Consider the following 22,271-nt stretch of genomic DNA (forward strand, 5'->3'; position numbering starts at 1 on the left):
TTAACCTTCTCTGTTTCCTCTTGATAACCCTCCAGCAAGTTGATTAGACATAACATTCCTTTAACAAACCTATACTGATATTACTCCATGTTTTTCCATGTGACTATTAATTTTATCACAAATAATTTGTTTCTCAAAGTTACCTCACCAATGAAGTTATACTGACTGGTCTATAATTGCTGGGCTTATAATCTATTTTTTTTAACAATTCTCCAGTTCTTTAATACCACCTCTGGCTCCAGGAAAGATTTAAAGTTAATAGCCAGTGCCTCCGCAATTTTTATTCTCGTTTACTTTAATATCCTTGGATGAATTTACTTTTGTTTAGGAGCTTATCTACTGTATCTTCCTTACCAATTTTACACCATTCAAGTGACTATATTTTGTAAGAACATAGGAAACAGGGGGAGGAGTAGACCATTCAGCCCCTCAAGCTTGCCCTGTATTTCAACAAGATCCTTCTCTGCCACGCTGGACAGGATAGCATTCGTCTCATAGGTAAATACAAATGCAAAGCATTCATTTATCACTCCACCACACCTTTTGCCTCCATGTGTAAATTCCCTTCAGTCTCCATTTAATCCCCTTCCTCCTTTTTTGAATTGTTTCACTATTTGTGTGTTAATAGAAGACTTTACAATTTCCCTTTATATTAGTTGCCACTTCTTTCCCATAATCCCTCTTTGCTTCTTATATTTTCACCTCCTTTGCATCTGCTGGGTTCTCTATTTTATTTACTACCAGATACCTGTCATGAGCACAGTTTTTCACCCATAACTCGACTTTATCTGCTTTGCTATCCAGAAATCTCTGGATTTGTTTGTCCCATCTTTTTCCTTTTGAAGGAGTGTACCTTGACAGTGCCCAAAACATCTCTATTTTGAATGCAGCCCATTGTTCCGCTACTCTTTCTCCAGCCAACCTTTGATTCCAGTCTAACCAGCTCAGCTCTGTTCATACTGGATTGAATTCATATCTCTGCTCATTGATTGTTTTCACTCTGGATTGATCAGTCATTTTCCAAAACTGTTATCCTGAACCTTCTGACATGTTGATCACGGTTCGCTAAATATTCCTCACTACCTCTTGATCCACTAAGCCCACCTCGTTCCCAAGAGCACGGTGACTCAGTGGTTACCACTGGTGCCTCACAGCACCAGGGCCCTGGGTTCAATTCCAACCTCAGGTGACTGTCTGTGTGGAGTTTGCATATTCTCCCTCTGTCTGGGTGGGTTTCCTCCAGGTGCTGTGGTTTCCTCCCAAAGTCCAAAGATGTGCAGGTTAGGTGGATTGGCCATGCTAAATTGCCCATAGTGCCCAGGGATGTTTAGTTTATGTGGGTTAGACTAGGAGAATGGGCCTGGGTGGGATGCTGTTCAGAGGAGTGGTGTGGACTTGGTGGGCCGAATAGCCTGCTTCCACACTGTAGGGATTAATAATAACTAAGTCTAGCAATGCCTTCTTCCTTGTTGGATTTGACACTTGACGCTGAATTGAATTCTCATGAACACAGTCTTGCACACTTGTTGCTCTTACAGTACAACTATCCCAGCTGATACATGGGTAATTTATGTCACTCATTGTAAACAATCCATGATATTTACATTGCTCTGTAATTTCCTTAATGATTTGTTCCTCCGCATCCTTCCCACTATCTGGTGTCTATAGACTACACCAATTGCACACTTAGTGCTAACTGAATTAATTCTATCTTTGGATCCTCTGAAAATGCCCTCCTTCTCCAGTATTGCAACACTCTCCTTAACCAAAAATACAACCCCACCTCCTTTCTCTTTACCTACCTTTTCTGAACACCAGGAATACAAAAACACACAGACCTGTCTTCCCTTGAGCCAAGCCTCTGTTATTGCCATAAGTCTTAATCAAATGGCAGTCTGTGCCTGCAACTCTCTGTCTTATTAACGATACCCTGTGCAGTCACAAACATGCAGTGAAATTGTGAATTAGTCTTCATTACTGTCTGCATTAATCCAACCCCACCTATTAATTTACTATTTTCTACTTTAGTATTATCTGCCCTGCCCAGCATTTTCAGTATTACTGTCTAATGTCCTGACCCACCCCTGCTGAATTAGTTTAACTCCTATCCTAGTAAATCATTCACAGGAAACTTATTCCTGGATAACAAAGTGTGGGGCTGGATGAACACAGCAGTCCAAGCAGCATCTTAGGAGCACAAAAACTGACGTTTCGGGCCTGGACCCTTCATCAGAAAAGGGGGATGGGGAGAGAGATTGAAAGCAACCTTATACAGGTGTCATCTCCCACAGAGCTAGTCCCAGGGTCCCAGGAATCCAATCTGTCTCCTGCACAATCTTTCCAGCTACTCATTCATCTGTTTTTATCTTCCTATTTCCATACTCACTTGCATATGGCACTGGGAGTAACCTGGAGATTACTACTTTAGAGATCCTGTTTAGTAATTTTCTACTTCACTTCCTAAATTCTAACTGCAGCAGAATATCCCACTTCCTACCTACATTGTTGAGAACATCTTTAGCCACAACCCTGTCTATTTTCCTTCCCCTAGAAGAATATTCTGCATCTGTTCTGTGATATCCTTGACCCTAGCACATTGGAGGCAGCACACTATCCTGGAGCCACACTGAAGGCTGCAGAAATGCCAGCCAATTTCCTGAATTAAAGAAATTATTGTCAATTCTACCCATCTGCTGGACCATTTCCTGTCCCCTTGAGCCATAGTGCTCCTTGCTGCACTTCTTTTAGGATCCATTGCCCTCATCAACATCCAGAGAGGAAAACTGGTCAGTGAGCAAGACCTCTGGAATCTCCTGAGGAATATACATAACTCTCCACATGCTGCAAGACAGGCATTCCACTTGGTCAAGTTGCCCTGCCATACCTTAAATTTTACTTATGTGCTGTAATTTTAGTTACTTTTGTTGATTAAAAAAAATCTTAATCTTGTACTATCAGCTAGAAACTACTCTTGCGCTATCAGCTAGAAACTATTCTTGTACCATCAGCTAGAAATTAAAAGAAAGTATAAATTCTTCAACTTACTAAAAAAAGACACTCCCTTTAGTGTCTATAAGTTCTTATCTTATCTCTGCTGGGCTAGAAATTTCTAATAAACAAATAAAAGGTTCAAGGTTTTAGCATCAAATGGGGCAACGGTTCTCCAATTTCTGTAACAATGTGCATCTGTAATAAGAATCAGTGTTTTATTATGAAGAAGGTAGAAATCCAACAGCAAGAGTACAGAGTTGGAGAATTAAGAGATTTGCAGTTGTAGCATGAAGAGGCCAAGAATTATAATATTAAAATACCATAGTTTAGGGTATTATGAGTAAAAAAAAATGTGCAGATATACTATTGACAGCACAGAGTTAGAGTATGAAGAAACAATGTTAACAGACACAGAGTTGGAATATTAAGTAACATAGAGTATTAAGAGATGGGGTATTAGAGCTTTAGGAGATACAGAGTTGTGATATTACCAGTTTGGGAATTGAAATGAATTTTGCCCGAAAGGAGCACTCAAACATTTTGCCCAGGTATTCTTCCCATTTGAGACAGGCAAAAGACAGGGAGTAGGCTCAGACTTTACTGAAACAAACCCTTCTTTATTTAACTCATTAGAGACTAATACACAAATATAAAACATACATTCATTGTAACATTTAATTCTCATTTCATCTAATTTAACTTCAACTTCAGAACATTTAATTCAACTTCACTTCACCTTAGCTTTAAATTAATTCACATTTAACCCTAACCCTATAAGTTTGGCTTACTAGCCCGTCTTGAGTGAATTGGCCAAGTTTGCTCTCAGTGTAGATCTTGCCTCATGGTTCGTTGTCTTCTCTGAAGATGGCTTCAGGGCACATGATTCTCAAATGTTGGCCGCAAAGGCTCCTCCTGAGAACTCCTTTGTTCTGATAACTTTTTTCACAAAATGTGCCCACTTCCAGAAACTTCACAGGCACTCAGCCACAGAAGTTGATCAAACCCAGTCAATTTTCTGACTTAGAGAAACCCCTAGCAATATTGACCAAACCCTGATCACAATGTATGGTCCCAGCCAATGGCAAACAACTCCCAAATGTTTATACCATGTAGTAAACAGCCACATGCCATACTCCATATAATGTAACAGTGGTGCCAGTATATCTAGCAGACAACTATAACACCTTCCTATTTGGTCAATTCAGTAAACTCCTGGTCACAGCTAACAAAACAGGTCACAACATGTCCTGGCTCCAGTTTTAACTGAGGTCAAAGTTTAAATGGGCTTGACTATAATTCCCAGCATGCTTGATTGTAGCTCTTAACCAGTCTCATAGCCATTTCTGCTGCTGGCCACCTGACCACATGGTTGTGACATGAATCTCAGATCAGAGATGTACCAATTAATTTGTGTAAAAACAAGAAAGTGATTTCTCTGTAACCTTTCTGATTGATAGCTACTCAAAACATATTTTAGCATGTCTTTTGTGACTGTGAAACAGTGGGACTTTTTAATTGATTTCAACAACTTACATCTGGTGTTGATTCAGCCTCACACCCTGCACAATTACATCACCAAATCTTCAGTAAACAGTAAAAGTTATTTAATGATTACCGTAGCACCTTATATTCAGCCCTAAACTGATTTTATAATGTATATCAGTGTAGAAAGAGATTTAGGCCATACCAAGCCCAATACTTTGTGCGACATTGCACACAGTGTAGAGGAAGTTTTACTCCGTACCAAACCCTGTGCTGTACCTGTCCTGGGAGTATTTGATGGAGACAATGGAGTGACCTTTACTCTATATTAAACCAGTGCTGTTCCTGTCCTGGGAGTGTTTGATAGGGACTGTGTTGGGGAAATTTGAGTTTAGTTTCAGTTTAAAAAAGCAGAGAAGGTTTTATACTGTATCTAACCCTGTGCTGTACCTGTCTTGGGAATGTTTGATGTGCAAAATGTCAAGGGAGCTTTACTTCCAATTTAAAAGAGTAGAGGGGGCTGTACCCTGTCTTAAACCCTGTGCTTCCCTGTTGTAGGATTGTTTAATGGGGATAAGTAGAGAGAGCTGCACTCTGTATCTGACACTGCTGTACTTGTCCTCGGGAGTGTTTGATGGGAACAGTGCTGAGGGAGCTTTACATTGTGTCTAATCCCGTGCAGTTCCTGTCCTGGCAGTATTCAATGGGCACAGTGCTGAGGGAGCTTTACTTCCAATTGAAACAATTAAACGCAATTTACCTTGCAGTCAACAAAGCTTTATTTTCAATTTAAAAGAGTAGAAGGATCTTTTCTCTGTTTCTAACCCTGTGTTGTACTAGCTCTGTGAGTGTATGGTGGCGTGAGTGTTGAGGAAGCTTTTCTTTGTGACTAACCTCATACTGTACCTGTTGTAGAAGTATCTGATGTCGACAGTGAAGAGAGAGCTTTACTCTGTCCACGACGTTGAGTAACACAAATGCTGTGTTACTTTAACTGGGTCACATCTCTAAATATAGAATCCTTGTTTGAACTGAAGCCAGTAATGAGCAGGTGCTATAAATATCTCAGAATGCAGCCTTTCATTTCCTCTTTGATGTCTTAATCTCTGTTCTTACTGGAATCCATATGCATTTGTTTACTTCAATGACTTTTATGTTTTACGAAAACAATGTCACTTCACAGTTTGAATTTTGTGGTCCTTTATTGATATCAACAGTGCAGTTCCGGGATAGGCTGCCCTCTCTTTGCTTTACTTTATTTGCATCTGCTTTCTTTAGATGGCTTACATCACTGTCTTAAAAATGAATGAGATACATTCCAGCTACTTTAGTCACTGATATTTGGAACTGGACTCTCCAGCTTCACATGCCCCATCCTGTACGCTGTTCCGTCTCTAACGTTTCACTCTGAGTAAATTAAGACTCCCTGTACTGTCGCTGATTTTTTTTTCCCCAAGGGATTGTGAGCTGTGCACCTCGATTATCTCAGTCTGCACTTTTCTTAAAACCCAAACTTAAGTGGAACTTAATCACTGCTTATTCATTCCCCATGAGTTAACTCTTTGAAATTACATTCATATTCTGTACTGTACACCTTAATTGTAAAAGAAAAATACAACTTTTTATCACCATTCACAACTCTAGAACACCCTAAAGAACTTTGAAACAAAACATTGTAATGTAGTTATCAATTTGATGGTAACAAGGTGCCTCAAAGTGAAATGATGGTTCATAGATGGACATTTATTTGATGTATTTCTTGTCATGTGTATCCTATTATAAAATAGAGTGAACAGTACTGTATAGTATTGCCACCATCCACCACCATTTTAAAACACAGAGAAATAAACCAACACATAGAACAAAAGGGCCAAAATGTGAAGGAATAAAGAAAGTGTTCACCTTTAACATCCTTCTTATTAAGTGCTCTGCTATGGGCCAAGGGCCCGGTAGCCAGGCATTAATCCCCTTCACTACATGCTGTTGGAATGAAAGTCACCACTCTTTGGTGCCATTTTGCCTCCACCGACACCCATACTACTGTAATTCCTCACTGGACCTCACCAACTCTGACGCCACTGTTGTTGCCATGTACCGGACCAGCACAAACTTGACTCCGCCACCACCATGAGTCTGCCTCAGGCCCACCTCATTGATGCAGCCACTGTTGATGCTGCTGGGTCTTGTACAGGCCCCACACTGGCCTCTGACTCCAGCATGAATCTGTGCCGGAAGCAAACACCGCCAGGAACCTAAATCCACCTCTGCAGCAGCAGCCTTGAGTCAGTGCAAGGATCACCTCAATTATGCAGAAGCCACCAGGAAAACAAACACACCTCCATCCCCCCATGCCACAGATCCATACTGCTGGGCCTACTCGAGTCCATGCTGCTGGGCCTGCTCAAATCAGCACTGTTAGGCTTACTCAACTCCCTGCTGCTTGGCCTACTCGACTCCTTGCTGCTGGGCCCAGTCAAGTCCACGTTGCTGGGCCTTCTCAAGTTTGCACTGTTGACTCTAGTCGAATCAGTGCTATTGGACCTGCTCGATTCCCTGCTGCTAGGCTGACTCGACTCCCCGCTGCTACACCCACTTAAGTCTGCGCTGCTGGGCCACTCAATTCCCTGCTGCCAGGCCGACTCAACTCCCCGCTGCTGGACCTACTCGACTCCTCGCTGCTCGGCGTTCTCGACTACCCGCTACTGGGCCTTCTCAAGTCTGCGCTGCTAGCCCACTTGAGTCTGCTGTTGACTTCGCTATGACCAAGCTCTTCACCAAGAGGTAAGTAAAATTAAATAGAAGAGAAAACAAAGGAGGGAAAAAAAGAAACGAAACTTAAAGAAAAGTGGACGTGCCCTGAACTCAGAAGCCCTCCTTCAATACCATGTGACCGGAAGTTAGAAATATAATGGTGCACAATTGAGAACTCCCCAGTCCTTCTATTAGTGCTGTACAATAAATGACCTGAGAGTACTCATGCTACCTAGTTTAAAATCTCAATTGGAAAATAGTAGCATTCCCTCAGGACTGCACTAGATATGTCAGTTTGGACTGTATGAACACATCTGGGGAGAAGGGTTGAACCCACAATCTTAGAAGCTACATGAATGACTGATTTGGAAACTATCACAAGCTATCTACTAATTTAAGCACTGGGTGTGGTGAAAGAAATTTGGTTAGGGGTGCTCTGCATTCTGCTGCATGCTGAGAAGTGAATGGATTAACCACAAATATTTCCATTCCTTATTGATTCATCTCTGATGACGTCTGAAGGTGTTAAATGTATATTTCTGGTGACAGAGTTACTCCTAGGTTGACTGCACCTAGTTGTCACTTCTCTGCAACAAAGCAGTGAGAGTGGGATTGGGGCCATTGGAGAGCAAGGGAGTGGGCTTCCTTCTTCAGGGGTCCTCTTGGGACAGAGAAATCCCCTAGCCACCCAAGGGATTGTTTTCACTTTGTGGAACCCATCCTGCTCCCCAGAATGGCACCTGTCCTCTGTGTGGACTGGTTTGGAAGGCGTGTGGACTGACAGGGGCTTGTGTTTACCCCATTCCATGGCTCTACATCTTTCTACTCTGAGTTTCAAGGCTGTAAGTAGTTTCCTTTTCCAACACACTGATTCAAATAGCTGGGGTCTTAGAAGCGAGTCATTGTGGCAACAGCTTATGGTTGAAGCAAACACCGCTCTCCAAAGCCTAACTATTGCTGTGAGGACCTCTTCCAACCTTGGACAGAGGGTGGAGTCTCGCTGACATCAAAGGACAGCGACATTCAGCAGAGAATTCGGAGCCAAAGGACTTTATCAGTTCCACGCTGCGTTGTTTAACTGGACTTCTCACTCCTTATTACTGAGATCTGTGTCAAAGTTGGATCCTTTCTGTGGTTTACTGGGAAGTACTCTCACTTCCAGGATCACAAGGTTGTCCGAGGCCAGAGTTTTCAGTGCAAAACCCCTGCTGTCACTCCACAGGAGTACTGAGGCAGTGGTGCACTGTCGGAAATGTTGTTTTACAGAGGCCCTGCCCCTGCCCTTGCGAGCGGTGACAGAAAGGCCCACAATATCTATGCTTCAACTGCCCCGACTGAAAACAGACGATCTGGTCACAATACCAGTGGAGTTTTGCTGTGCGCAGATAGGCAGCCTCACATTTCATATTGATGGTAGCGACGAAGCATCAAGAGCACTTCCTCGGACGGAGAGGGGGCGCTTCCTGAGGTTGCAGAAGGCGCTAATCGAATGCAAGGTCTCTCTTGATTATACCTGCCCCTGCCCTGACCGTGGTGTTGTGCTGTGGGTGTTTCAGAATGAAGAGAGTAGATTCCCATTTGCTGTGATCTTCCCTGGAGAACGCGTTTTGTGTAATTGGTAAGGCAGCTGAGTAATTGCAGCGTTTAAAAATAGAATGAAAGTGAAGATCGCCAGGAGGGCTGCGGGGTTGGATTGTCGATCAGAGGGAATGTGACCAGGACGATAGGTTGCAGGCTGATATTATATGTCGAGCTTCTGGCAGAGTGAGGGTTGGTTCTGAAGTAAACACTTGCCCTGGATCTCTCATCTATTTTTAGACGCTGCTGCTATTTTTACAGCAGTCATTTCACATCTGTGTTTACAGAGCAGTTCATTATGCTCAGGTAACCGTTCAGTCTGCTGTGTATTTATACTAATCCAACGTAAACAAACACAATGAAAATATCCCGACAGCTCAATCCCAGTACTCAGTTTATTCTCAGCAGTCTCTAAGAGACTGATAGGAGATGTGAAGTCTTTATTTACACTGGCTCAGTAACAATAGATGCACAATGTACGCATTGAGTCACATCCATTCTTAGTGCTTGAAGAGTGAGGACCTCATTGTAGGAGGGCATGGAGGGTTGACCCATGGCAAGATTTCAGGGCACCCAACAATCTGACAATTTGCCTAAACTAAAACTTTGTGTCAGTGATTGAACCCAGACTGGCACTGAAATCCTCATGGCTCTGACAGTGCATATACAAATCTTGCATTTGAGCAACATTTCAATCTCGGGTTTAATCACTTGAACTGGCCCTCTGAGTATTTGCCACCCTGAACCTCAAGGAGGTCATTTCCAATTCATGGACTACCTCTCTTCGGCTTGCTCAGCATCTCACTCACCTTTGCTGACATTCAGTCCATCCACCGCCAACACACTGGCAGTGCCATGTACATGACACACTGCAGAAATTCACCAAGGTTCTTCTGATAGCATCTTCTAAAACCATGACCACTTCCATCTTGAAGGCCAAGGGCAGCAGGTGCAAGAGATCACACCACCCCCTACAAGTTCTCCTCCAGGCCACTCACTCACCATCCTGCGTGGAAATATTTACTGTGTTTTCAGTTTTGTTGGATCAAAGTTTACCTCTACACCAAAATCCTCCCTCTACTTCTGAAATGTTACCCTGTGTGGCCCATTGACACTCTTTCTAGTTTTGGGCACCATTTGATTTGACTTATTATTGTCACATGTACCTAGGTACAATGAAAGGTTTTGTTTTGCATGCAGCACAGGCAGATCATACCCTACAAAGTGCGCTCGGGTAATAGAACAGAGTAAGGAGGTATGTTAGAGCTACAGTGAAGTTGCACAAAGAACAGGATCAATATTAAATTTAAAATTTAAGAGATCCATTCAGACGTCTAATAACAGCTGGGAGGAAGCTGTACTTGCATCTGTTTGTACATGTGTTTAAGCTTTTGTTTCTTCTTCCCAACATTGTGGTGCATATAAATGCAATCTGTTGTTGCTTATGTAACAGAGTACATTATTCCTGTTGTGAGAGCTACTTTTAGACTTGTTCACTGTTATTTTGAGAAATGCAGATTCCCAGAGTTAGATTTTGCCATTTGTTGAAAGTTCTGTACTGCACCTCAGGCAGCGCACTCAGGAAAACAGGAAGCAAATCTGGTTTGTCAACTAACCTGCCACAGGTACTGCAGGCAGCCATTTTGTTTTTCCAATCCCATCATGCCTTTGGTGTAGCATCACATCGGCCTGTTTTTATGTTTTAAAATTATAACTTAGTCACTGCAAAAATAGATTCTGTTCCAGTTAAATAGAAATGGTTTGCCTCCCTGCAGTTTCCTTTTGAAAATCCTAGGCCAAAATTACAGCATGCTGCTTCTTCAAGTAGAGCGTACCTTTAATTTGTTCATGATTGAAGAAGATGGTCATGAAAGCGCTTTGGGTAGTGTCATGTATTTCTTGGGCTGGTAGAATGTCAAACTTATCTATGAGTTGCCTGAAGCAGTTTGAGGTAAACTGAGAGTGGAAATGTTTCTAATTAAGTGATCTCAGTCCAAGTCATATCCAACTGGTAATAACACATAGAAAATCCAATGTGTGAAGAAAGGATAGACATTATGGGGGGATAGTCATCAGACTTATTGGAATTAAGGTCCATAATGTACTCGCGCCAAAATAATTTAATGATAGAGAGTAGAAGTTTTACGTTAAAGCTCTCTGTGCTTCACTCCATATGGAACCCTATTCAGCACCTATTTGATGGGGACAATGTTGAGGGAGCTTTACTTTCAGTTTAAAAGTGGAGAAGATGCTGAAATAACACCACAGTGGCTGGTATACCGTCACTAAGTCATCTTTGATTTACATGTGGAGAGTCCTTGACAATGATTCGGCTCCGTCAGCGCCAGTTCTCAGAGTGAGCAGAACCTCTAATACTTCTGTTTATATCTGTTAGCCAGGGCTCCCTGATTGGAACAGATAAGCAGCCCCAATCGGGGGAGTCATATTCTCGGAGGCCCACCTGGTTAACCTTGTTAGAATCACTACAGAAGCATTACCTTGGATCTCACACTTTGCTGTCACTGGGTATGTTTGAAGAGGACAGTGTAAACAGCGCTTTACTCTGTATGTAAAGCTGAGCTGTCCCTGTCCTGGGTGTGTTTGATGGGGTCAATATGGAAGGAGATTTATGTTCAGATTAGAAAGAGTAGGCTGAACCTTACTTTTGCAAGATGTTTTTCTTTCATTTGAAGAGTAGAGAGAGTTTTGCTTTCAGTTTAAGTTTAGAGGGAGTTTTACTTTGTATCTACGCCTGTTCTGTACATCCTGGAAGTTTTTGACAGTGTGGAGAGAGCTTTACCCTGTATTAAATCCAGTCCAGCACCAGATCTGGGAGTATTTGGCAGGATGGTGTATAGAGACCCTTACGTTGTATCTAACCATATGCTGTACTGTTCTGTTCATGCCAAGGGGAGCATTAGAATAGGATAGAATATTCTTTATTCCAGTACAGAAGTATAGTGAAAAATTTACAATGTGACCTCTTATGGTGCCATTTTTGATACAAAGTATCTATGTACAAACCTTAGATACAAAAAGAGGAATAAAAAGAAAAACAGTTGCATGACTTTACTGTGATTTGTTGTGTAAATTAGAAACACAACATAGTCAAAAGGATAGACATTACAGCCAGACAAAACAAATTATAAATAAACATTTTAATGTAGTAGCTGAACGCAGGTTCTTCCACAATTGGCTGGACCAACCGCGCCAAGCCCCGGTCAAACAAAGACACCACTCCGCTCTAAGTCTCCAGTCCACTCTGCACTGGCTCTCAGTTGCCCCAAAGTAAGTTTCCTGTGGGACTGTCTTCCCCGCGCCGCCCACTGCTGTGGGACCGGCTCCCCTGTGCCACCCTCTGCTCCAGGACTCACTTCCCTGTACCGGCCTCCGCTCCGGGACTCACTTCCCCGTGCTGGCCTCTGCTCTGGGACTCACTTCCCTGTGCTGGCCTCCGGTCCAGGAGAGGTGCTTCAAGTGTAACACTGTACTCTGCCGACATCTTGCCAACAGTTACTTGTACTTTACTTTGAATTTAAAAGAGTAGAGATGGCTTTACTCTGAATTTTACCCTGTGTTGATCCTCCCCGGAGTATTTGACGGGGACTGCGTTGAAGGAACTTTACTTTCTGTTCACGTCTAGTTTAGTGACTTCAACTTTCCCAATATAGATTGGAACGTCCTTAGTGCAGATGGTTTGGATGGAGCCGTTTTTGTCAGGTCTGTTCAGGAGGGTTTCCTTACTCAGTATATGGAAAGGTCGATGAGGGGGGAGGCCATTTTGGATTTGGTGCTCGGCAATGAGCCAGGACAGGTGTCAGATCTCGTGGTAGGAGAACACTTTGGCGACAGTGACCACAACAGCCTCACATTTACCATAGCCATGGAAAGGGAAAGGAGCAGTTACCAAGGGAAGATAATTAACTGGGGTAATGGAAACTATGACGCTATCAGACAGGAGTTGGGAAGTACAGATTGGGAGCAATTGTTCCACAGAAAGGGCACAGCAAACATGTGGAGGCTGTTTAAGGAACAGTTGTTGTGAGTGATGTATAAATTTGTTCCTTTGAGACAGGTAGGAAGGGGTAAGATGAAGGAGCCTTGGATGACGGGTACAGAGGTGCTTCTTGTCAAGAAGAAAAAGGCAGCGTACGTAAGGTGGAGGAAGCAAGGGTCTAGCACAGCTTTAGAAGATTACAGGCTTGCTCGGAAGGAGCTCAAAAGTGGACTGAGGAGGGGGCACGAAAAAGGCTTGGCAGGAAGGATTAGGGAGAACCCGAAGGCATTTTACTCATATGTGAGGAATAGGAGAATGATCAGGGAGAAGGTAGGGCCAATCAGGGATAGCGGAGGGAACTTGTGTGTGGAGTCTGAGCAGATAGGGGAAGCCCTAAATGAGTTTTTTTGCTCTGGTTTTCACTAAGGAAAAGGACCTTGTTGTGAATGAGAACTTTGAGGAGCAGGAAAACAGGCTTGAACAGATCAAGATTGATGAAGTTGGTGTGCTGGAAATTTTGGCAAACATTAAGATTGATAAGTCTCCAGGGCCAGACCAGATTTATCCTAGGTTGCTCCGGGAAGTGAGAAAGGAGGTTGCTAAGCCGCTGGCGAAGATCTTTGCTTCCTCACTCTCCACGGGAGTCGTACCGGAAGACTGGAGAGAGGCAAATGTTGTTCCTCTTTTCAAGAAAGGGAATAGGGAAATCCCTGGAAATTACAGACCAGTCAGTCTTACGTCTATGGTCAGCAAGGTTTTGGAAAGAATTCTGAGGGATAGGATTTATGACTATTTGGAAAAGCATAGCGTGATTAAAAGGAGTCACCATGGCTTTGTGAGGGGCAGGTCATGCCTTACAAATCTTATTGAGTTCTTTGAGGAGGTCACGAGACAAGTTGACGAGGGTCGAGCAGTGGATGTGGTGTACATGGAATTCAGCAAGGCATTTGATAAGATTCCCCATGGCAGGCTCATTCATAAAGTCAGGAGGTATGGGATACAGGGTGATTTGGCTGTCTGGATTCAGAATTGGTTGGCTGACAGGAGGAGGAGAGTGGTTGTAGATGGTAAGTATTCTGCCTGGAGGTCAGTGCTGAGTGGTGTCCCACAGGGCTGTGCTCTTGGGCCTCTGCTCTTTGTAGTTTTTATAAATGACTTGGATGAGGAGGTTGAGGGGTGGATTAGTATGTTTGCTGATGACACAATGGTTGGAGGTGCCGTCAATAGTATCGAGGGCTATTGCAGGCTTCAGTGAGACATTGACAGAATGCAGAGCTGGGCTGAGAAATGGCAGATGGAGTTCAACCTGGATAAATGCAAAGTGATGCATTTTGGAAGGTCGAACTTAAATGCTGAATATAGGATTAAAGGCAGGATTCTCGGCAGTGTGGAGGAACAGCGGGATCATGGTGTTCAAGTGCATAGCTCCCTCAAAGTTGCCGCCCAGGTGTATAAGGCTGTTAAGAAAGCATATGGTGTTTTGGCTTTCATCAACAGGGTGATCGAGTTTAAGAGCCGCGAGGTTATGCTGCAGCTCTACAAAGAGGAAGAGAGGTGACCTGATTGAGGTGTACAAGATAATGAAAGGCATTGATAGAGTCGATAGCCAGAGACGTTTCCCCAGGGCAGGATTGACTGCCACGAGGGGTCATAGTTTTACGGTGTTAGGAGGAAGGTATAGAGGAGACGTCAGAGGGAGGTTCTTCACCCAGAGAGTTGTGAGCGCATGGAATAGTTTACCAGTGGTAGTCATGGAAGCGGAGTCATTAGTGACATTTAAGCGACTGCTGGACATGCACATGGACAGCAGTGAATTGAGGGGAATGTAGGTTAGGTTATTTTATTTTTGGATTAGGATTACTCCACGGCACAACATCGTGGGCCGAAGGGTCTGTACTGTGCTGTACTTTTCTATGTTCTAAAAGAGCAGAGTAAGTTTTACTCTGGTTTTAACTCCATACTGTCCCTGTCCTGGTCGTGTTCAATTGGGATGGCGTCAAGGGAACTTTGCTTTCCATTTATCTTTAGCTTAAAAGAGTAGAGGATGCGTTACTTTATATCTAACCCTGTGTTGTCCATGTGTGTGTAGTGTTTGATTACGATGAGAACTTTCGACAGAACTGTGATGAGAGAACTTACCTTTTAGTTTTAACAGAGTAAATCTACACTGTCTCTATCCGAAATTCACAGGACAGGGACAGCACGGGTTATATTTAGAGTAAAGCTCCCTCCATAAAGTCCCATCATGCACATCCAGGACAGCTACCGCACAGGGTTAGATATGGAGCCCTGGGACTATTTGATTGGGACAGTTAGGAGGGAAATTTTTTGAATTAGCTTTATTGACACTTGTACTCAGATGAGCACAGTGAAAAGTTTACTCAGCGTATATCCTTCCAATGTATCTGTACTGGGAGTGTTTGATTGGAACAGTGTAGAAGAAACTTTGCTCTGTATCTAACCCTGTGCTGTACCTGCCATGCAATGTTTGAGGGGATATATAGGGGTGAATGGGTGTTATATTGTATTGTTCTGTACATGCCCTGCAAGTGGTTAACACCACTTTGGATGAAGAGTCTGTCAGTGTTCCTAGGTGCTGATCAATAGCACCTTGGTGATGATGAATCAGTGAAAGACATTTAGAGGATGGATTCAGAATCTTGACTTATAAGCTGCACCGAACCGAACATGGAGCAGATGTTGGAAAGTATCATCCTGAACTGGTTTTCCTTCCTTCTTTCCTTTAACCCCCTAGTTCGTGATCCAAAGCACCTGGAACTATTCCAGTTTTCAGGGAGAGAATGGGAAGAGGACAGTGGTGGTAGACACTGTGTCGTACCATATTCAGTTTAATATGTCTCAAAAATTCTATGCTATGTGTTTGGAGTATGTGAGATTTGCTGCATGGAATTTTCTGACGTTTTGAATTGTATCTGCTCTGGGCATTTTTATAAAGGGACTGGCATGAGTGCTATGTCTCGTATTCATAGGTCCTGACAAATGTCACCTTCAAGAGTTTGAAATGAAATTGAGAGAATTTGGTGGGTGTGTGTGTTGGGCGGGCTGGGGGGTGTGGTGGTGGTGCTGTGTCCAGAATTGAATATAGCATCATGTATTACAGGACCTGTGGAATAGGACTTGTCACACACAACATTTTAGACAAACTGTTTTGATGAAGATTTGCACAGCTGAAATATCAGATTTTTTTCCATTCAACAATACTGAGCATTCTTATAAACAAAGCACTTTGCCCCTTCCTGAAGGTAATGGATGATTTGAAAAGATTTGAGATCCTAATTCTGATCTGCATCTTAAGCAAAAGCTGGTCAGCTTGTCTTTGGCTCATACCCTATCTATGTACCAAATTTTGTTGAAATTTGTTCATTTTTTGAGATATATTGTTTACATACAAAGAAACTAACAAGCAACCAATAGCATACCTTCATTCATAGCATAACAATGGATTGGGATCTAATTTAATCCATTTTTTACTCATGGAGTAAAAATTCATTCCTGTGAGTGGTATTGTAATCCATACCATATCACTTAAGTTACTCAGGAACATATTCCAATTTCTTTTAACAGAAAAGCATCAATGAAGGCTTGTTACTGAAGCAGACTAGCTCCTTCCAGAGGTGGAAGAAAAGATACTTCAAGCTCAGAGGACGAACTCTATACTGGGCCAAGGATTCAAAGGTAAAACAATCAGGGCTTGACACTGTTCACGTTTGTCAGCTGAAACAAAGCACGTTGCTCATCATTTTCCAATGAGTTGGAATCTCACCCAAACATTTAGGACTGCTACAAACCAACCCTCTATGTAACAATAGTATGGCAGCATTTACTCACATTTTATTAAACCACAACTATCTCAAGCCACCTTGCAAACGATTAATTGTCTTGAATGGTGCCATGAATTTTATTATGCTTACACAGAAATAACTCAGCAGCAATACATAATCAGCAGTGGGGTAGTTGATGAGGAATGTTGCTCGAGACACAAGGGACAATTCCAATCCTAACAGTATGATTCCTGACAATTTCTGTCCAGACAATTCTCTTCCTGATAATACCATTCCCGATATTTCCAATCTGGACAATTCCAATTGTATGCCATTCCTGACAATTCTAACCCACACAATTCTAATCCTGATAATACCATTCCTGACAATTCCAATCCAGATAATTCTAATCTAATGCAATTCCTGACAATTCCAATCCTGATCACAGCATTCCTGATAGTTCCAAACTGGCCAATTCCAACCTTGCCAAATCTAATTCAAGCCATTTCTAACAATTTCAATCTAATAGAAATCCCTGATAATTCAAATTTCTGATGCTTGAATTCTCGACATTGACTTTCTTAACAACTCAATACAACACACTTCTAGGCCGAGACAAGTGTCAGCACCTAAACAACAATTCTGCAAACATTTGCACAGGATCTTCATAGGCTCGAGCATGTACCCGGATCTGCGATAGACAATCTGTGCTCAGTGCTCCCTGATATACACTTGCTTGCAGAAGGTTGCTTAACCTTCTTCACAGGTGGACAGCTGAAGATAACACAGGAAATTTGGATGCCGTGCCAGTCAAGAACAGAGCAGCAAATTTGCTTTTATCCTACACATGTCTTTGAGGAACAGTTTGAAGCAAAGCAGAACAGAATTGTCCTGTTAAACTGTCCAGGTGATATAAGAATCTTAAAATCCTACAGCATTGTCACAGAGTCTCCATGGAATTAAAACCCAATCTTCTGTCAACAAACTGAGAATCATATCATTAAAAACGATCAGAGAGCTCATTTGCTTTTAAACATTTTGTGTATGCTTATGATAGAAACACAGAAAATGGGAGCAGGGATAGGTTATTTGGCCCTGAAAGCCTGCTCCTCCATTCAACATGTTCACTCATCCAATTAATGTTCCTGCTTTCTCCTCATATCCTTTGATCTCTTTACCCATTAGAAATGTATCTAATTCCTTCACAAAAAGCATGAGTGATGGTATGTTTCCCTGATGGCCAAGAATGACAGAGTTGTACAGTGAAAGATCTGTTGTCTCTCCAACTGGCACACAGAGGAGGTGATGGTGAGGAATAAAGGGCCAGGAAACCAATCGCAGTGATATGATGAATATAGTTGGGAGTTCATGTGGTAAAACCTAGGGGACAGCGTTTAACAGCATAGTAAACCCAGGGAGAACAAGTGTTGAAGGGGAGACTCAATACTGACAGAATGAATTCACAAACAGTTCACTGAAATGGGATAATAATATCCTGCTACTTTAACAATGTACTGTGAAACTGGCCTCACATCACATTCTGATTTGAAAAGCAATTTCCTCAGCAAGTTTTTACCCATAGTCCACAATGAGCCAGAGGCATCTCTCTCCATTAGAGAGATAATTGGCTAGATTGCTTAAGGATGACCACACAGTACCCAGCATAGGGCAAGGCAAAGTGACAGACTTGCATGAAGTTTAATCACTTGGAGTTGCAAGATATTCTGCAGGTGTTTTTCTAGCTCTGATGTTTCCTTACAGTAATCAATCCCGACATTTGCTCCATCGATCAGAATGGTGTATCAATATTTAGAGGGGTGCACACTCCAAATCTTGTATCTCTGTTCCAACTCTTCCTTTTGTTTCTTCCAACATGGCTCATTTTTATTCCATGCTCTTGTTGAAATGGAGAAGCTTTAAGTAGAGTTAGGATAGGCGGTGGGACCATGGATTTATAATTCGTTTGAAAGACAGTACCTGTGACAGTGTAGCACTCCCACAGCGCGGTTCCTCCGATAGTGCAGCAGTTACTCATTACTGAACATGTGACAATGCAGCCTTCCTTCAGTACAGACCCTCTGACAGTGCAGCACTTTCTCAACACTGACCCACTGACAGTGCAGCACTCCCTCAGTACAGACCTTCTGACATTGCAGCATTTCTTCATTACTGACCCTCTGACAGTGCGGCACTCCCTCGGAACTGACCCTCTGACTTCGCAGCACCCTCTCAGTGCTGACTGTCCAACAGTGTGGCACTCCCTCGGTACTGACTTTCTGACAATATGGCACTCTCTCAGTACTCACCATCTGACAGTGCAACACTCCCTCAGTACTAACCCACTGATAGTGAAGCACTCCCTCAGGACTGGCTCTCTGATGGGGCAGCACTCCATCAGTACTGACCTTATGACAGTACAGCACTCCCTCAGTACTGCCCCTCTTACAGTCCAGCACTCCCTCAGCACTGCGCTGATGTGACAGCCTGGGTTATTTGCTCAAGTCTGTGGGGTGGGGCATAAACCTACAATCTTCAAGCTCAGAGACTACTCACTGACCCATTACCCAAAGTACAATCTAATGTAGACTCTCACACCCAACCTCAAGCCCTGCTACATTTACTGATTTCTGCTAAGGCTATATTCCGATTATAATTGGTATTCTAATTGTATGTTATATTCTGTATTCAGGTTGTAGCTGTATTTTGATTGTAACTTGTGTTCTAACTATAGCTTGTATTTGACTGTAACTTATATTCTGACTTAGCTTGTATTCTGTTTGTAGCCTGTATTCCGACTGTAACCTATATTCTGATTTAGCTTTTATTCTGAATGAAGTCTGTTTTCTGATTTCGCCTGCCTTATTCACCTACACCTAAAGTCCTGTTCCTGGTTCGGCTTCTGATTGCAGTTTGTCTTGTTTCTCTCATTCCAGTCTTTAATATTTGATGAGGTGGATCTGTCTAATGCCAGTGTTGCTGAGACCAGCACTAAAAACATTAACAACAGTTTTACCGTAAGTTGCTGCTTTTTCCTGATTTGATATTTCTCTTGCACAGTGACCACTGCATTGTTTCTCTCATAGAGTCAGAAAAATCCTCTTTCCGACCAGGGAGTTACATTGAAACCCCTGTAACCCTCCTCTTAATCATAGGTCTTAGACAATCATAAAGTCATCTCCATGGTGGCTTAAATGATTCAGAATCTTCATGTATCACATTTCTGGCAAATAGCCTACAGTGAGAGTCAAAGTGTTCTGCAGGTACTGTGAACGATAGGGTACCATGAGATCTAGGAAGACAGCTCCTGCTGAGAACAAAGTATTTCAGAATTGTGGCTGTTAAGTTCTACAATGTAATGCCACCCTCTGACTCATAGTGACACACAAACCGCCCCCTGGTAACTACCTACCCCTCTGTTAGGGTCAGCAGCTACAGTACCTTCTTGTGAAGCAGGCTTGCTTACATACTGGGCCGTGAGGGGCAGGCTGTGTCTCTGCACTTGAGGTTCTGCGCTCTTGAGCAAGCAATCCATCCAGATAAAGAGACTAAAAGGTTAAGAGTAGGTTTTGCTCATTGACACTGGTGGGGGCAGCTGATGTCATCAACTTGCTGGGGGGTGCACGGTCGCTCAGTGGTTAGCACTGTTGCCTCACCATGTCAGCTTCCATTCTGGATTCAGCTGTCTTTGTGGATTTTTGTGTATTCTCCCTGTGTCTGCGTGGGTTTCCTCCAGGTGCTCTAGTTTCCTCCCACAGCTCAAAGATATGCAGGTTAGCTGGATTGACCATGGGAACTGTAGGGTTACAAGGTAGGGTAGGGGAGTGGGCCTGGGTGAAATGTTCTTTGGAAGATCGGTGTGGTCTCGATGGGCTGAATAGCCTGCTTCCATATTGTAGGGGCTCTATGATTCTATGACTGGCTGGAAATGCAAATAGAAATTAAAGGAAGGAAGACTTGCTTTGATATAACACCTCACACAACTTCAGGATAACCAAAAGCTCTTCACAGCCAATAGTGTACTTTTTAATAATATTGTTACGTAGGAAATACTGCGCACCCAAACAAGCGATATGAAGTAATCTTTTATCAACATTGGTCAATGGCTCAGTAGTGGGGGTCAGTAATCCTGTTAATTGCTTTCTGGTACAGGGTGATGCGGACAACCGGGGTTCAATTCCTGTAATGGCTCAGTTGATTATGAAAGCTTTAATGCCTTCTGAATCTCACACCTTGCCTGAGGCATAGTGACCCTCAGGTTAAACTCACAAACAGAGATAATGGGAACTGCAGATGCTGGAGATTCCAAGATAATAAAATGTGAGGCTGGATGAACACAGCAGGCCAAGCAGCATCTCAGGAGCACAAAAGCTGACGTTTCGGGCCTAGACCCTTCATCAGAGAGGGGGATGGGGGGAGGGAACTGGAATAAATAGGGAGAGAGGGGGAGGCGGACCGAAGATGGAGAGTGAAGAAGATAGGTGGAGAGGGTGTAGGTGGGGAGGTAGGGAGGGGATAGGTCAGTCCAGGGAAGACGGACAGGTCAAGGAGGTGGGATGAGGTTAGTAGGTAGCTGGGGGTGCGGCTTGGGGTGGGAGGAAGGGATGGGTGAGAGGAAGAACCGGTTAGGGAGGCAGAGACAGGTTGGACTGGTTTTGGGATGCAGTGGGTGGGGGGGAAGAGCTGGGCTGGTTGTGTGGTGCAGTGGGGGGAGGGGATGAACTGGGCTGGTTTAGGGATGCAGTAGGGGAAGGGGAGATTTTGAAACTGGTGAAGTCCACATTGATACCATATGGCTGCAGGGTTCCCAGGCGGAATATGAGTTGCTGTTCCTGCAACCTTCGGGTGGCATCATTGTGGCAGTGCAGGAGGCCCATGATGGACATGTCATCAAGAGAATGGGTGGGGGAGTGGAAATGGTTTGCGACTGGGAGGTGCAGTTGTTTGTTGCGAACTGAGCGGAGGTGTTCTGCAAAGCGGTCCCCAAGCCTCCGCTTGGTTTCCCCAATGTAGAGGAAGCCGCACCGGGTACAGTGGATGCAGTATACCACATTGGCAGATGTGCAGGTGAACCTCTGCTTAATGTGGAATGTCATCTTGGGGCCTGGGATGGGGGTGAGGGAGGAGGTGTGGGGACAAGTGTAGCATTTCCTGCGGTTGCAGGGGAAGGTGCCGGGTGTGGTGGGGTTGGAGGGCAGTGTGGAGCGAACAAGGGAGTCACGGAGAGAGTGGTTGAGACAGTTGGCTGTCCTTCATGTGAATGAGAGAGCAACCAGGACATTATGGAGAGATAATGGGAACTGCAGATGCTGGAGAATCCAAGATAATAAAGTGTGAAGCTGGATGAACACAGCAGGCCAAGCAGCATCTCAGGATCACAAAAGCTGACATTTAGGGCCTAGACCCTTCATCAGAGAGGGGGATGAGGTGAGGGTTCTGGAATAAATAGGGAGAGAGGGGGAGGCGGACCAAAGATGGAGAGAAAAGAAGATAGGTGGAGAGGAGAGTATAGGTGGGGAGGTAGGGAAGGGATAGGTCAGTCCAGGGAAGACGGACAGGTCAAGGAGGTGGGATGAGGTTAGTAGGTAGGAAATGGAGGTGCGGCTTGGGGTGGGAGGAAGGGATGGGTGAGAGGAAGAACAGGTTAGGGAGGCAGAGACAGGCTGGGCTGGTTTTGGGATGCAGTGGGGGGA

General features: G+C 43.6%; 1 protein-coding gene across 3 annotated transcripts in view; it reads left to right on the forward strand.

Moving 5' to 3' along the window:
- Positions 1-22,271, forward strand: part of si:dkey-172j4.3 (diacylglycerol kinase eta) — a 206,413-nt gene that overhangs the window by 116,922 nt on the left and 67,220 nt on the right. For all 3 annotated transcript variants that reach the window (XM_048544259.2, XM_048544258.2, XM_048544260.2), the window contains exons 2-3: positions 16,385-16,495; positions 19,515-19,595. In XM_048544259.2, coding sequence (XP_048400216.1) covers positions 16,385-16,495; positions 19,515-19,595 — 192 coding nt within the window. The remainder of the gene's footprint in view (positions 1-16,384; positions 16,496-19,514; positions 19,596-22,271) is intronic.

Source organism: Stegostoma tigrinum, chromosome 15, assembly GCF_030684315.1.
Source record: "Stegostoma tigrinum isolate sSteTig4 chromosome 15, sSteTig4.hap1, whole genome shotgun sequence".
In the NCBI taxonomy this organism is placed as follows: Eukaryota; Metazoa; Chordata; class Chondrichthyes; order Orectolobiformes; family Stegostomatidae; genus Stegostoma; species Stegostoma tigrinum.